The sequence below is a fragment of the Emydura macquarii genome, unplaced genomic scaffold (genome assembly GCF_026122565.2).
Source record: "Emydura macquarii macquarii isolate MOO-44397 ecotype Brisbane River unplaced genomic scaffold, CSIRO-AGI_Emac_v2 contig_162, whole genome shotgun sequence".
In the NCBI taxonomy this organism is placed as follows: Eukaryota; Metazoa; Chordata; order Testudines; family Chelidae; genus Emydura; species Emydura macquarii.
The window spans coordinates 105,131-122,257 of record NW_027130299.1 but is presented as its reverse complement, the minus strand read 5'-3'; the positions used below and the strand labels follow the sequence as shown (position 1 = coordinate 122,257).

At 47.3% G+C, this 17,127-nt stretch overlaps 1 protein-coding gene and 2 pseudogenes across 1 annotated transcript; all 3 read right to left on the bottom strand.

Annotated features, from left to right (window-relative positions):
• Positions 1-3,008: 3,008 nt before the first annotated feature.
• LOC137150434 (putative olfactory receptor 10D4) lies at positions 3,009-3,941 on the bottom strand (annotated as a pseudogene).
• A 4,845-nt stretch (positions 3,942-8,786) lies between these two features.
• LOC137150450 (putative olfactory receptor 10D4) lies at positions 8,787-9,713 on the bottom strand. Its single transcript, XM_067544412.1, has one exon. The coding sequence runs from the start codon at positions 9,711-9,713 to the stop codon at positions 8,787-8,789; it is 927 nt and encodes a 308-aa protein (XP_067400513.1).
• Positions 9,714-10,029: 316 nt separating this feature from the next.
• LOC137150440 (putative olfactory receptor 10D4) lies at positions 10,030-16,879 on the bottom strand (annotated as a pseudogene).
• Positions 16,880-17,127: the final 248 nt, after the last annotated feature.

Here is a 17,127-nt window from a genome sequence, read left to right as displayed (position 1 = left end):
GCACTGGAGTCCATGGACCAGATTCCCCAACTGGAGTGAACCAGCCATAGCTCCGCTTGAGTCAGTGGTTCAGATCGCCAAGTGATGTCAAAGTGGCCATCGCTATATGCAGTGAGATTTCTATACATTTCTGGCCCAGTAGAATTACTTTCCTTGGTGCCCAGCTGATTGTGTGTTGTTGTAAGCAGGTTTTCAGTTGCAGAAGCTCCCTTTCCCATCTAGAGGGTGATGTTTACCCCTGTGCAGGTCCCTTGAAAACCCAATTTTCCATCAAAGAAAAGCTTCAAAGGAAAATGTACAACTAGTCCTTGACGACAATGATGAGGGGGTTTTATACAACTCACAATGTTCATGATTCATATAAATGTCTGATCCTTTTCTGAAATCTACTAAGCTGTTGATCTCAATAATGTCTTGTGGTGATCAGTTTTTCGGGCTAAGTGTGCAAATATAATAAATATTTTAGGACTTAAGTGGTATATAACCGTTAAACTCACCCTCTGCAAAAACGAATGAACATAATATCACACCTCCACTTTAGGCTGGGAATTTCAAAGAGGCCTAAAGGGAGCTAGGTGTCTAATTCCCATGGACTTTTAACTTCCTTGGGCCCTTTGGAAACCCCAGCCTCGAAGTCCAACTTTTTTTTCCTTTCATGTTTTTATTGTTTTGTTAAATTTCACTTTTTATTTGCCAGTCTCATAAATGGGTCCAGTCCTCTCCACACACTGGTTTCCAGCTTTATTTTTAATTTGCACACCAAGAAGAAACAACTTAGAGACAAGTTCCAATAAAACAGCTGAGGGCGGGAAACAGGAAAAAATCCTCAGTTTAGTCCCAGGTTTTGGTTTCATACACATTGAATGTTGCTCAAAATTCAAGTGCAATGGATGCAGAAGACACAATACATACATAGCACAAGCCCAAAACACAGTGCTTGTGATGAGTGTAAAGCTCTCACATCCACTAAACCTTCTATTAGCTTTTTTTTCCCTTTTTCATTTATCTTTCTAGCTCTCTCTGAGCAGAGGGTAAAATTTACAAAACCACCCAAGTGACTTAGGAGAGTCAGTCTCATTTCCAAAAGCCATTAAGGAGCCCAGTTCTCACTGACATTCAGTGGGACATAGGTTCCCAACAGCCAGATTTTCAAAGGTGCAGACAGGCACATAGTGGGATTTTCAAATGGATCTTGGTGTTTAGGCCCAGATTTTTGTTACAGTTCAGGGCAACTGCACCTGCATTTTCCCTTAATGGTCCAGCAAGGGCCAACGCTTTCAGCTCCCAGCTCCCTAGCCTTTGCCTTTCTTGGGTGGAAACCCACATCTCTCTCCTTGCTGACTGGGGTCTTTCCAGGCTGAACAGTTCCCTTCACTGTGTTTTTCCCTCAAAAGATTCTCTGCCTGAGCAGCCCTGCTTTGCTTCTCCCCTCAGAAGTGGTGCCCTGGGTAATTACCTCAGGTGTAACTTACCACACAGTTCTGGCTAAGCAAGCCTGGTTTATTCTTAAGGTAAAACCCCACAGAGAAAACCTATTAAAAACAATAAAAAAACCTACATGCAGGCTAATAAGCTTAGCAGAGATCACCCCAGCTCTACTATAGGCTCGATCAGGTGATTAGACCCTCAAACCCTATAATGGGGCCTCTTCTCTTCACAATAACACACACACAGCTGCATTTTTAATACAATGGATCTCGACGGTATTAAAACGCATGCAGTAAGGTTTATCCAGAATATTGCAGGAAATGGCTGTCTGTCCCCCCTTTCAAAAATCTGGCCCCAGACATCTAACTCTGGTTGATTTCAATGGGGGCGAAGTGCCTACACGCTTCTGAAAATCCTGCTAGGTGTCTAAATATCCTCGGCCTAACGTCTAGATTTACAAAGGGGTTTATGTGCCTAGTGAAATTTACTAAGGCTTTTAAATATGTCAGGTGCTCAACCCCCTTTGAAAGTAAATGGGAGGCTGGTGACTGACTCACTCAAGGTGCTCTTGAAAACCCTATTAGGTGATTAAATGCCTTGGAAATCTGGTCCTCAGAAACCTCAATCCCCTGGCCTTTCAGTGAGATTTAGGCCTGGTCTACACTTACCTTAAAATTCCACGGCAGTCGACGGGAGTTACGCAAGCTCCGCAGAGCTCAATGGGTCTCAGCTGGCTCTGGCCTCAGCTGACTCTAAGTAGATTGTGTAACTCCCGTCGACTTTTTAACTTCCATTGTGCATGGTGTCTTCACTCTGCCGCGCCACAAGTCGACTTCCGCATCGATTGAGCGGGTCCTCACTGACCACTCAATCGATCCGGATAGATCAATCTGATAGTGGCGAATTTGCCGCCATCAGTGAAGACGTACCCTTAGATTCCTAAAAGCCTCCATCACTTCTGATGGGGTTGGGGTTGGTCCTGCTTTGAGCAGGGGGCTGGGCTAGATGACCTCTTGGGGTACCTTCCAACCATATTCTTCTATGATTCTATGAAAATAGGATTTAGATTCCTAAATCACTTACGTGGTTATGAATTCTTTTACAACAAATCCTTTCATCTTCAGGACATGGTGAAAACCCAGATGTTCTCCCAGGATCGTTAGGCAGCTCTCTAGCACAGCTTCCTGCTGACATGTGATTCATGTCAGATGATGAATAGAATTATTTTATTCCCTTTCTTGAGTTTGCAGAAGATGCTGCCTTGGCTTCTGTAGATTTGTGCAATGAGGCAAAGCAAAGTCAGCTACCAGCTTTGGATCTCCAATTCCTATTAATTTTAATGTAGACCCAGTGTGCCTATCTCTTAGGCACCTTTGAACATGTCAGCCTTAAAGCATGTCCAAGACAGCTAGATGCTTTTAGGAGCACTTTTATGATTTGTAGAGCTCCAGATAGATAGGTGAGGCTGTATGGAGAAGGAGAGAGACAGACTCTCACACCAGCCACTGAAGAGCCATGCGGAGAAATTTGTAGACATATTTCAATGCTCACCCACATGCTACTTCTGCAGATGCAGCACATCAACGTGCAGTCGTCTGACCCCCTCTCAGTTTCCTCAGAGCCCGTTTCACCTCCTTGTTCCTCAGCGTGTAGATGACCGGGTTCAGCATGGGCGTGGCCACGTCGGCAGAGATCTGCATAGCGGTCACCAGCACTTTGCTCAGCTGTGGCTGCGTGTAGATCAGGATGCAGGGCCCAAAGAACAGCGTCACCACCGTCAGATGTGAGGCGCAAGTGGAGGCTGCTTTGCGTCGCCCTTCAGCTGAGTTCATCTTCAGGATGGAGTAGACGATGCAGACATAGGATGTGAGGATGAGGAAGAAGCAGGTCAAGGCCACTACCCCAGTGTTGGTAAAGGTCATGGTCTCGATGACGTACGTGTCTGCGCAGGCCAGCTTGGCCACGGGGAAGATGTCACAGAAGTAATAGTCTATCACATTGGGACCGCAGTAGGGCAGGGTGAAGGTGAGGCTGGTGAGAATGGTGGCGTGGAAGGAGCCGGTGACCCAGGTGCCGGCAGCCAGGATGGCGCACACCCTCCAGTTCATGATGATCAGCTAGCGCAGTGGGTGGCAGATGGCCACGTACCTGTCAAAGGCCATGACGGTGCAGAGCAGGCACTCGGTGCTGCCTAGGAACTGGTAGAAGAAGACCTGGGACATGCAGCCACCCAGCGAGATAGTTCTACTCTTAGTCCAGAGACTGACCAGCAATTTAGGGGTGCTGATGGAGGTGAATCCAAGGTCCACCACAGAGAGATTGCAGAGGAAGAAGTACATGGGGGTGTGCAGGCGGGAGTCAGCGAGGATGGCTGAAAAAATGAGCAGGTTGCCCAGGAGGGTGCAGAGGTAGAAAGTTAAGAAGCTGATGAAGAGGATGGTCTCATGGCCTTTGGTGTTGGGGATCCCTAACAGAATGAATTCAAATACCACAGTGCAGTTCTCCATTTCCATGCGAGACAGGGTCATTCCTGGAAGCACAGAGATAATGCAGCCAAATTAGCCATGTCAATAAATTATGGTTTGTTTATTCCTTAGCACACTACAACTTAATCTACAAGGGTAAACCTTTCTAACCATCATAATTTAGGTGATAGTGAGTGGAGAATCAGGACTCTAATATTTCATTGATTCTATTTGATGCTACTCAATTTAATTGTCCTTTCTTATTTTCCATTCAATCATCTTCTATCTATTCAGTTCTTATAGATCATACTAGGAAAAAGTACATGTGGGTGTGCAGGTGGGAGTCAGCGAGGATGGCTGATAAGATGAGCAGGTTGCCCAGGAGGGTGCAGAGGTAGAAAGCTAAGGCTACGACGAAGAGGATGGTCTGAAGGCCGTCAGTGTTGGAGATTCCTAAGAGGATGAAATGAGTCACCATTGTGTGGTTGACCAACCTCACAATGGACTCATTCCTGGGGTAGGGGAGAGAAATAACGCCAATGCGTTAGTGAAACAAAAAAACATAACATCCTTTTTATACCTTCTATGCTTAGTCTTCCTTCCACTGCCACCGCTTTACTGCATGTCACCCCATTACTGCCTTTCACTCGTAGTAGTTTATATTTACACCATTTTCATGCCGGTTGGGATCAGGTCCTCACTCTGCAGTGCAGAACTCAGAAGGAGAAAATGTCTGCCTTCAAGATCTTACCATCCAAAGACGAACAGACAAAGGGGATGTCCTACTCCATTCTACTCTATTCCAGTTTCTTCTCTTCTGTCCTATCCTCTTCTAATTTCTTCATCTCTATTCTATGCAGGCTCTTACACATCTTTATCACCACAGCATCTTAGATTCTTCCAGTGGTGGATTAGGGGATGTGACCAACGTTTGTCATATGTGGTTTGTTCTTTCTCTCCTCCTCTCTGCACAGGGATTATTGTGTGTGCAGTGGAGTACTTTGTTTTGGCAGGGATTCATTTTTATCAGTGTAGGTGCTGCTCTGTGTTTGTGTTAAAGGAGAGGGTAACATATGAACAAATGAATCTGGTGAAGAATTGCCCCAGCTTTGTTAATGATATGAATTTTTATGGGGGTTAGAGAAAAAGGGAAAAGGAACAAAGGAGGAATAGCGACAGCTTGTCATCTGCTCAGCCAGGATCAGCAGGCTGCGTTCTGTGAATATCACTACAGGGGATTTTTAAGGTCAAGTTAGAAGGACAATAATGAAGTGTCTATTTGCATTTTGTCAGGGAGTTTTCCCCATGCATGAGAGGTGCTGTTGGAAGGGAGAAGGGGCCGTGTTGGGTTTATCACATGCTGGCTACACTACAGAGGTTACAGCAGTGTCGCTGTAGCACGGCTAGTACAGACAGGCTAAGCCGATGGGACAGAGCTCTACTGTCATGTTAAATACTCCAGCCCCCGCGAGAAGCAGTAGCTATGTCAGTGGGAGAAGCTCTCCCATCAACACAGAGTTCTCCACACCAGCGCTTAGGTCGGTGTAACTTACGCTGGCTTATTCAGCCCCCTGAACAACATAACTTATACCGAGCTAAGCTGTGGTGTGTACATAGCCACACAGAGATTAACGGAGAGAGGGAGATAAATGATACACATGCACAACAGAGAGACAGGCAGACAGGTACTGCACAGAGATGCACGGACAGATGGATGGATGGATTTTTCTCTAAAGAAAATATTTGGGTGACATCGTCCTTGAGTGTGAGCGGAGACTGACAGATTTCAAGACAGGAAGAGACTGAGGGACAGAGAGGAAATCTTTACCAGACCAGATGTCTTACACTGGCTGCATTGGGAGAGGAGGATCCAGCTGAATGGAATTTTCCTCTTCCCCCTGGCCGTGACCCCTGTGTAGAAGTGTCCAGATTTCTCAACCAAAACAGCACATCACACAGCAGAGGTGCCCGGTCTGTGCTTTTGTTATCCAGCCTGCAGACCTAATCGTCTCCGAAGGTAGCCAGGGATGTCCACAGCCTATTGCCACAGGCTGCTGCAGAGCCCCAGAGCTTTTTCACAGCTTCCCACAGCCTTTAGGCTGTCCATGGTCTTTAAATCACCCAAGGTCCCTTTGGGACCCGGTCTCTGAATCCCCTCCAGGCTCCTGGTCTGAGACCTCAGCAGAGTCACCAATTAACTGAGATTTTGCATCATTTTAGAGGACACTCACAGACCCCCAGGACCAGCAGCTCAGATGGCATAAATAAAGGTAGCACTATTAACCTGAAAGGGCCAGATCCTCATTTCCACCAGGATGCAGATTCTCCTCTCACTCGCCATGATCTGAATCCTGAGTAACTCGATTGGGTTCAATGGGGCTGAGTCCCCTCTGTCACTCACCCTGCTGGTGTAAATCAGGACTAACTCCATTGGACTCAAACGAGCTATGTAGATTTACACCAGCTGAGAATCTAACCCACAAATGATGAGGGGACATGGGATGTTAATTATCATCTAGTCTCTCCCGCCGTGTAACACAAGCCAGTGAATTCCACCCAGGAGTGTGAAATAGAAGTGAACTGGGCCAGGTGTTCAGCTAGTGGTGTCTGTCGCCAACAGAGCTTTCTCCTTGGTTTGTATTAGCCTCTGTACCCTTGACTCTTCTGTCTCTTTATGCACATGGATGTAGTCATGCAGTTGTGTGGTTATCTGTGAGGGTGAAAGTCAGCGCTGTGCAGATGGACAGCGTATGTCCCGTCCACCACTTGGGATCACTTTTTGCAATGCAGTACAGACTGGCAGTATTGTGGTCCCTAGCAACTCCAGGAAGATCATGGCCCCAATGTTCTGGGTGCTGCACAGACACAGTGTGAGACAGTCCCTGCCTTTGAGAGTTCACAGACAGAGGAAGGGTTACCGGCCCATTTTACAAGGGGGAACTGAGGCACAGAGCATTTGAGGGTGAGATTTTCAAAGGAGCCAGGCTCCCAAAACTCATTCTAGTGCAGTGGGCTTTGGGCTCCTAACTCCTATTGGCTTTCTTGAAAATCTCAGACTGATTGAATTGTCTGAGGTCACAAAAGGAGTGTGTGGAAGGGCCGGGAATCTGACCCAGAGGTCCAGGATTCCAGTCTGAGCATTACCCCCAACACCATCCCTTCTCTTTCCACTGGGATGAACATCACTCTGTGTCTTGCTGGGTCCCAGGCATGTTCTCTTACCCAGCCCTTTCCACAACCAGTGTTCGTGGGGGGAAAGGATCTTTAGAGAATTAAGGTTGATTTAACTTAACAAAGCTGCTCCTTCACTAGCCTGGTAAGGCTCGTCTTGCATCTCTACTGTGCCTCGATACTAAAGGCTTAGCAGTGGTTAGTTACATCGCTGGCATAGCCTGTAACCTAAACCAGTCCATAGACCCCACACACAGAGGGTGTGACAGAGCCAGGGAAGCAGGGCTGTGTTAGGGGTTTGTCAGCACTGAGCTCATGGATCCGTTTGCTGCTGCCATAGCAGAGCAGTGTCAGTAAGGCCCTTTGCAATTCTTTTCATCGCTGTCATTTCTTGCTGTTCCTGTGGTGGGCATCTTATTTGGGAGCCGGACTGAAGTGGCAGAAGGCAGAAGTTATAATTAGTTTCTGTAGACAGATTATCCCAGCTCAGTCATAACATACCAGGGCGAGCAGTCGCCTTTGGGGTTAATTAAAATGCAGGTGTTCTAATGAATGCCCGGGGGGCCCTTATCACTGTGCTGGGTAGCAGCTCCCAGGTTACTCTTGGCTGGCAACAGCTGAGTTCCATGTGTCATTGCCACAAACAGCAGGGCTGGAGCTGCATTTTACTCTTTTTACTTGTATTCTCACTGTTCCTATCAGAGGCGGCTGGAACCTGCTGTTGGTGGGCAGAGGGCACGGTTCAAAGACACACACACGCTCTGCTCTTAGCTGCCCCTCCCTGCAGCTACCACAGCAAAGTGTTTGCTTCTCTGTCTCCCCGGTGTCACAGCTTGCAGGCTGCTTCAGCAGTCACTGAATAGGGAGGGGGCCTGGCCAGCAAACACTGGCAGAAATCAGCAATCACGTGACACTTGGGTCGCCTCTAATTCTTATCATTGGTATTTTAGTAGGACCTACAGAGTGGAACTCAGATGTGGGCCTCTTTGTGCTGGGTGTTGCGCGGACACATAGTAAGAGGCTGTCACTGTCTGAAATGGATACACATTTAATGGATGAGAGAAACAAAGGATTTAATGATCCCTGTTTAACAGTTGGGGAAACTGAGGCACAAAGCAATTCAGTGAGTTACTCAAGGTCAAATAGGGAATCTTCCACAGAACATGTACATGAACCCAGATCTCCTGTGTCCCACTCCTTTGTCCTAGCCACAATATAATGCTTTGCAATTAATCCCCATTGGCTCTTTAAATGTAGGTGTGTTGAGCTGATACAGTTCTCAGTTACTAAACGCTATCGCCACCTGCTCTCCCTCCTCCTCCCTCTGCAGCCATCCAGTGCCCAGGGCCTGCAGGTCAATGCAGCTTTCCCATTGTCCATCAGAAGTTACAGCCACTTTTAGAGTCAATGTCCACAGCTGTGCACCTCTCTTCCACTCCAAGTTCTCTTTGCTCAGTCGCCCTCTTCTGGGTTTGTGACTCTTTGAAATTGGTTTCCTGGACAACGGCAAAGAAACAACAGAGAAAATTCAGGCTGAGCCCGGCTGTGCAAAGGGGAGCTGCAGTGCAGGTAGTGGTGCAGGCAACTCAGGAGGGGGCGCTCCTCCCTCAGTCAGCTGCCCCTCTCTGCATCTCCCACAGCAAAGTGTTGTTCATCCAGGCGGATGAATTTGTAGACATATTTCAATGCTCACCCACATGTTACTTCTGCAGATGCAGCACATCAACGTGCAGTCGTCTGACCCCCTCTCAGTTTCCGCAGAGCCCGTTTCACCTCCTTGTTCCTCAGTGTGTAGATGACCGGGTTCAGCATGGGCGCTACCACATCGCCCAAGAGCTGCACAGCGGTCACCACCACTTGGCTCAGCTGTGGCTGCGTGTAGATCAGGGCATAAGGCCCAAAGTACAGCATCACCACCGTCAGATGTGAGGTGCAAGTGGAGGCTGCTTTGCGTCGCCCTTCGGCTGAGTTCATCTTCAGGATGGTGTACACGATGCGGACGTAGGATGCGAGGATGAGGGAGAAGCAGATCATGGGCAACACCCCAAGATTGGTAAAGGTCACGGTCTTGATGACATATGTGTCTGCGCAGGCCAGCTTCACCACGGGGAAGACGTCACAGAAGTAATAGTCTATCACATTGGGCCCGCAGTAGGGCAGCGTGAAGGTCAGACTGGTGAGAATGGTGGCGTGGAAGGAGCCGGTGACCCAGGTGCCGGCAGCCAGGATGGCACACACCCTCCAGTTCATGATGATCAGGTAGCGCAGCGGGTGGCAGATGGCCACGTACCTGTCAAAGGCCATGACAGTGCAGAGCAGGCACTCGGTGATGCCTAGGAACTGGTAGAAGAAGACCTGGGACATGCAGCCGCACAGCGAGATGGTTCTACTCTTGGTCCAGAGACTGACCAGCAATTTAGGGGTGCTGATGGAGGTGAATCCAAGGTCCACCATGGAGAGATTGTAGAGGAAGAAGTACATGGGGGTGTGCAGGTGGGAGTCAGTGAGGATGACTGATGAGATGAGCAAGTTGCCCAGGAGGGTGCAGAGGTAGAAAGCTAAGAAACTGATGAAGAAGATGGTCTCCTGTCCTTTGGTGTTGGGGATCCCTAACAGAATGAATTCCGGCACTACAGTGCGATTCTCCATTTCCATGCGAGACGGGGTCATTCCTGGAAGCACAGAGATAATGCAGCCGGATTAGCAATCTCAATAAATTATGGTTTGTTTATTCCTTAGCACAGCACAACTTAATCTACAAGGATAAACCTTTCTAAGCATCATAAGTCTGTTGAAAGTGAGTGGAGAATCAGGACTCTAATATTTCATCGATTCTATTTGATGCTTCTCAATTTAATTGTCCTTTCTTCTTTTCCATTAAACCATCTTCTATCTATTCAGTTCTTATAGATCATACTAGGAAGAAATACAGGTGGGTGTGCAGGTGGGAGTCACCAAGGATGGCTCAGAAGATGAGCAGCTTGCCCAGCAGGGGGCAGAGGTAGAAAACTAAGACGGTGATGAAGAGGATGGTCTGGAGGCCATCAGTGTTGAGGGTTCCTAAGAAGATGAAATGAGTGAACACAGTGTGGTTGACCAACCCGATGTAGGACTCATTCCTAAGGTAGGGGAGAGAAATAATACCAATGAGTTACTGAAACAAAAAGATATATCATCCTTTTACTGCAATGCTCACCCTTCCTTCCACTGCCACCTCTTTACTGCATGTCACCCCATTACTCCCTTTAATTCGTAGTAGTTTATATTAACATCAGTATCATACCAGTTGGGATCAGGTCCTCACTGTGCAGTGCAGAACACAGAAAGAGGAAATGGCTGCCTTGAAAATCTTTCCATCCAAAGACGAACAGACAAAGGGGATGTCCTATTCTATTCTACTCGATTCCAGTTTATTCTCTTCTGTCCTATCCTGTTTTAATGTCTTCATCTTTATTCTATACAGGCTCTCCACAGCATCTTAGAGCCTTCCACTGGTGGATTTGGGGATGTGACCAAAGTTTGTCATATGTGGTTTGTTCTTTCTCTCATCCTCTCTGCAGAGGGATTATTGGGTGTGCAGTGGAGTAGTTTGTTTGTCAGGGATTTATTTTTATCAGTGTTGTGCTGCTCTGTGTTTGTGTTAAAGGAGAGAGTGAGGATGCAACATACAAAAAAATGAATCTGGTGCAGAATTGCCCCAGCTTTGTTAAAATATATGAATTGTTTGGGCGGTTTTATAAGGGTTAGAGAAAAAGGGAAAAGAAAAGAAGAGGAATAGTGACTACTTGTCATCTGCTCAGCCAGGATCAGCAGGCTGCATTCTGTGAATATCACAATGGGATTTTTAAGGTCAGATTTGAAGGACAATAATGAAGTGTCTTTTTGCATTTTCTCAGGGAGTTTTCCACATGCATGAGAGGTGCTGTTGGAAGGGAGAAGGGCCATGCTGGGGTTATCACATGCTAGCGACACTACAGAGCTTACAGAAGTGTCGCTGTAGCACGGCTAGTACAGACAGGCTAAGCCGATGGGTCAGAGCTCTACTGTCATGTTAAATACTCCAGCCCCCGCGAGAAGCAGTAGCTATGTCAGCGGGAGAAGCTCTCCCATCAACACAGAGTTCTCCACACCAGCGCTTAGGTCGGTGTAACTTACACTGGCTTATTCAGCCCCCTGAACAACGTAATTTATACCGAGCTAAGCTGTGGTGTGTACATAGCCACACAGAGATTAACAGAGAGAGGGAGATAAATGATACACATGCACAACACAGAGACAGGCAGACAGGTACTGCACAGAGACGCACGGACGGATGGATGGATGGATTTTTCTCTAAAGAAAATATTTGGGTGACATTGTCCTTGAGTGTGGCAGAGGCTGACAGATTTCAAGAAAGGAAGAGACTGAGGGACAGAGAAAATCTTTACCAGACCATTGGCTGCATTGGGAGAGAACGATCCAGCTGAATCCAATTTATCCTTTTCCCCCTGGCCGTGACCCCTGTGTAGAAGTGTCCAGATTTTTATCCAAAACAGCACATCACACAGCAGAGGTGCCCGGTCTGCGCTTTTGTTATCCAGCCTGCAGACCTCATCGTCTCCGAAGGTAGACAGGGATGTCCACAGCCTATTGCCACAGGCTGCTGCAGAGCCCCAGAGCTTTTTCACAACTTCCCACAGCCTTTAGGCTGTCCATGGTCTTTAAATCACCCAAGGTCCCTTGGAGACCCAGTCTCTGAATCCCCTCCAGGCTCCTGGTCTGAGACCTCAGCAGAGTCACCAATTAACTGAGATTTTGCATCATTTTAGAGGACACTCACAGACCCCCAGGACCAGCAGCTCAGTGGCATAAATAAAGGTAGCAGTATTAAACTGAAAGGGCCGGATCCTCATTTCCACCAGGCTGCAGATTCTCCTCTCACTCGCCATGATCTCAATTCTAAGTAACTCCATTTTGTTCAATGGGGCTGATTCCCCTCTGTCACTCACCCTTCTGATGTAAATCAGGACTAACTCCATTGGACTCAAACGAGCTATGTAGATTTACATCAGCTGAGAATCTAACCCATAACTGATGAGGGGACATGGGATGTTAATTATCATCTAGTCTCTCCCGCCGTGTAACACAAGCCAGTGAATTCCATCCAGGAGTGTGAAATAGAAGTGAACTGGGCCAGGTGTTCAGCTAGTGGTGTCTGTCGCCAACAAAGCTTTCTCCTTGGTTTGTATTAGCCTCTGTACCCTTGACTCTTCTCTCTCTTTGTGCACATGGATGTAGTCATGCAGTTGTGTGGTTATCTGTGAGGGTGAAAGTCAGCGCTGTGCAGATGGACAGTGTGTGTCCCATCCACCACTTGGCATCACTTTTTGCAATCCAGTACAGACTGGCAGTATTGTGGTCCCTAGGAACTCCGGGAAGATCATGGCCCCAATGTCCTGGGTGCTGTTCAGACACAGCATGAGACAGTCATTGCCTTTCAGAGTTCACAAACATAGGAAGGGTTACTGGCCCATTTTACAAGGGGGAACTGAGGCACAGAGAATTGGAGGGTGAGATTTTCAAAGGAGCCAGACTCCCAAAACTCATTCTAGTGCAGTGGGCTTTGGGCTCCTAACTCCTATTGGCTTTCTTGAAAATCTCAGTCTGATTGAATTGTGTGAGGTCACAAATGGAGTGTGTGGAAGAGCCGGGAATCTGACCGAGTGGTCTAGGATTCCAGTCTGAGCATTACGCCCAACACCATCCCTTCTCTTTCCACTGGGATGAACATCACTCTGCGTCTTGCTGGGTCCCAGGCATATTCTCTTACCCAGCCCTTTCCACAACCAGTGTTCATGGGGAAAGGATCTTTAGAGAATTAAGGTTGATTTAACTTAACAAAGCTGCTCCTTCACTAGCCAGGTAAGGCTCGTCTTGCACCTCTGCTGTGCCTCGATGCTAAAGGCTTAGCAGTGGTTAGCTACGTTGCTGGCATAGTCTGTAACCTAAACCAGTCCATAGACCCCACACACAGAGGGTGTGACAGAGCCAGGGAAGCAGGGCTGTGTTAGGGGTTTGTCAGAACTGAACTCATGGATCCGTTTGCTGCTGCCATAGCACAGCAGTGTCAGTAAGGCCCTTTGCAATTCTTTTCATCACTGTCATTTCTTGCTGTTCCTGTGGTGGGCATCTTATTTGGGAGCCGGACTGAAGTGGCAGAAGGCAGAAGTTATAATTAGTCTCTGTAGACAGATTATCCCAGCTCAGTCATAACATACCAGGACGTGGAATGTTCTTTGGGGTTAATTAAAATGCAGGTGTTCTAATGAATGCCCGGGGGGCCCTTATCACTGTGCTGGGTAACAGCTCCCAGGTTACTCTTGGCTGGCACCAGCTGAGTTCCATGTGTCATTGCCACAAACAGCAGGGCCGGAGCTGCATTTTACTCTTTTTATATGTATTCTAACTGCTCTTATCAGAGGCGGCTGGGACCTGCTGTTGGTGGGCAGAGGGCACAGTTCAAAGGCACGCACACAGTCTGCTCTCAGCTGCCCCTCCCTGCAGCAAAGTGTTTGCTTCTCTGTCTCCCCATGGCTGCAGCTTCCAGCCTGCTCCAGCAGTCTGGAGAGGGAGGGGACCTGGCCAGCAAACCCTGGCAGAAATCTTCAAGGTCACCTGACCCCCTGTGCCCCCACCCTGGATCGCATCTGATTCTTATCATTGGTATTATGGTCACACCTACAGACTGGAACTCAGATGTGAGCCCCTTTCTGCTGGGTGTTGCGCGGACACATAGTAAGAGACTGTCACTGTCTGAAATGGATACACATTAAACCTATGAGAGAGACAAAGGATTTAATGATGCTTGTTTAACAGATGGGGAAACTGAGGCACAAAGCAATTCAGTGAGTTACTCAAGGTCAAATAGGGAATCTTCCACAGAACATGTACATGAACCCAGATCTCCTGTGTCCCACACCTTTGTCTTATCCACAAATAATGCTTTGCAAATAATCCCCATTGGATCTTTAAATGTAGGTGTGTTGAGCTGATACAGTTCTCAGTTACTAAACGCTATAGCCACCTGCTCTCCCTCCTTCTCCCTCTGCAGCCATCCAGTGTCCAGGGAATGCAGGTCAATGGAGTTTTCCCATTGTCCATCAGAAGTTACAGCCCTTTTAAAAGTCAATGTCCAAAGCTGGACATTGCAAAGAACATTGCTGGACAATGCAAAGAAACAACAGAGAAAATTCAGGCTGAGCCCCGGCCGTGCAAAGGGGTGCTGCAGTGCAGGGAGTGGTGCAGGCAACTCAGGAGGGGTGCTCCTCCCTCAGTCAGGGCTGTTTTCAATGCCGGGATGCTGTGATAGTGTGGACTGTCCTGCAGGGAAAAGACAAGCAACATGGCTCACAATATCTGCCTCGGGTGACTTTCCTTTTTTTATTTTTTATTTTTTTATTTATAGGTAAACTTCACTTCATAAGAGTTGATGACAATTCACAAAAATATTATTATTTTTGTTTTGGTAGAACACCATTGGAGGGTAATGGGCACTTTACCCACACTGGTGAGAGACAGACCCTGCCCCAAAGAGCTTACAGGAGAAATGTTTGGGGGGAAATAATGATTTGTACCTTAATGACTCAGGTGGGGAACTGAGCCCTAAGGAGATTAAGTCACTTGTCTAACTTCCTGCCAAGCTCTAATACTAACCTGGGCATAAAAATATTCACTTCCTGCCTCACCCAAAGCCTGGGTAATTTTATTGATTTCATGCGTAACCTGACCCCTAGCATAACCTAACTACCCTCAGCCCAACCTCAGTAAGAGCATAATTCCTTTGAGCTTTTCCCTACTCCTAGGAAAACACCCATGTCCTCCTTATTAGCCGTGGAGAACTCCATTGACTTCCATCCTAAACCTAATCTTAAACCTGGAATAACCCCACCAACCTCCTCACCAGTCTGGATCTCTTGGTAAGGGCGGGTCAAGCAAACAATGTGTATTTTAATACGGCAAAATGTCAGCATGTACATCTGGGAGCAAAGAAACTAGGCCATGCTTATGGGTTGGGTACTGTATCCTGGGAAGCAATGACTCTGAAAAAGATTGGGCAGTCGTGGTGGAAAATCAGCTGAACCAAAGCTCGCAGTGAGACGCTGTGGCCAAAAGAACGAATGTAATCCTAGTGCATAGAGGAGGAATCTCGAGTAGGAGTAGAAAGGTTCTTTTACCTCTAGATTTGGCACTGATGCAACTGCTGATGGTATACTCTATCCAGTTCTGGGGTTCACAGTTCAAGAAATGTGCTGCTAAATTGGAGAGGATTCAGAGAAGAACCATGCGAATAATTGAAGGATTAAAAAATGTGTGTTATAGCGATAGACTTAAAGAGTTCGAGCTATTTACCTTAACAAAAAGCAGGTCAAGGGGTAACTTGATTACCACCTGTAAGTATCTACATGGAGAACAAATACTTAATAATGGGCTGGCTCTTCAGCCTACCAGAGAATGGTCTAACATGATCCAATAGCTGGAAGTTGAAGGTAGACAAATTCAGACTGGATATACTGCATACATTTTCAATAAAGAGAGTCATTTGATCCTTGGTAAATTGTTCCAGTGCCTTAATGGAGTCTCCATCGAGGACAATTTTAATATCAAGATTGATGTTTTTCTAAAAGACATGTTTTAGGGGACACTGTTGGAAGACCGGATACTGGGCTAGATGGACCATTGGTCTGACCCAGATGATCACAGTGGTCCCTTTTGGCCCTATAATCTATTAATCTGACTCTAACCTTGGAGTAACTCCACTGGCCTCCTTCTTAATTCTAACCTAGCCTTGGCATAAATCCGTTGATTTCCTGACCACCTCTATTGGAAGAAATTCCATTTCAGCTAGCAATTTTTGCAGGACTGGGATTAGTCACCTTTCATTTTCCTGAATGCTGCCTTGACTTCCTTATTCCTCAGCGTGTAGATAACCGGATTCAGCATCAGGGTGCCCACGTTACAGAAGATCTGAGTGGGGGTAGCCAGTACATTGCTCATGGACGGGTGGGTGTAGAGGAGGGCACAGGGCCCAAAGAAGAAGAATACCACTGTCAGATGCGATGCACAAGTGGAAACCGCTTTCTGATGGTGCTCAGCACTGCGCATTCTCACCATGGAGGCAGCAATCCTGACGTAGGACATGAGGATGAGGAGGAAGCAGGTCATGGGCACCATGCCAATATTGGTGAAGCTCATGGTCTTGATGACATGTGTGTCCGCGCAGGCCAGCTTCACCACGGGGAAGATGTCACAGAAGTAATAGTCTATCACATTGGGCCCGCAGTAGGGCAGCGTGAAGGTCAGGCTGGTGAGAATGGTGGCATGGAAGGAGCTGGTGACCCAGGTGCCGGCAGCCAGGATGGCGCACACCCTCCAGTTCATGATGATCAGGTAGCGCAGCAGGAGGCAGATGGCGACGTACTTGTCGAAGGCCATGACAGTGTAGATCAGGCATTCCGTGCTGCCTAGGAAGTGGTAGAAGAAGACCTGGGACATGCACCCACCCAGCGAGATGGTTCTACTCTTGGTCCAGAGACTGACCAGCAATTTAGGGGTGGTGATGGAGGCGAATCCAAGTCCACCATGGAGAGATTGCAAAGGAAGAAGTACATGGGAGTGTGCAGACGGGAGTCAGCGAGGATGGCTGATGAGATGAGCAAGTTGCCCAGCAGGGTGCAGAGGTAGAAAGCTAAGAAGCTGATGAAGAGGATGGTCTTCTGGCCTTTGGTGTTGGGGATCCCTAAAAGAATGAATTCTGACACCACAGTGTGATTCTCCATTTCCATGCAAGACGGGGTCATTCCTGGAGGTATAGAGAGAATGCAGCCAGATTAGCAATCTCAATAAATCATGATTTGTTTATTCCTTTGTACCCCACAAGTTTTACTCTCAAAGGGTAAATCTTTCTAACCCTCATACGTTTGGTGGAAGTGAGTGGAGAATGAGGACTCATATTTGGTCAATTCTACTCAATTCTATTTTCCTTTCTTCTTTTCTATTCAACTACCTTCTATTCTATTCAGTTCTT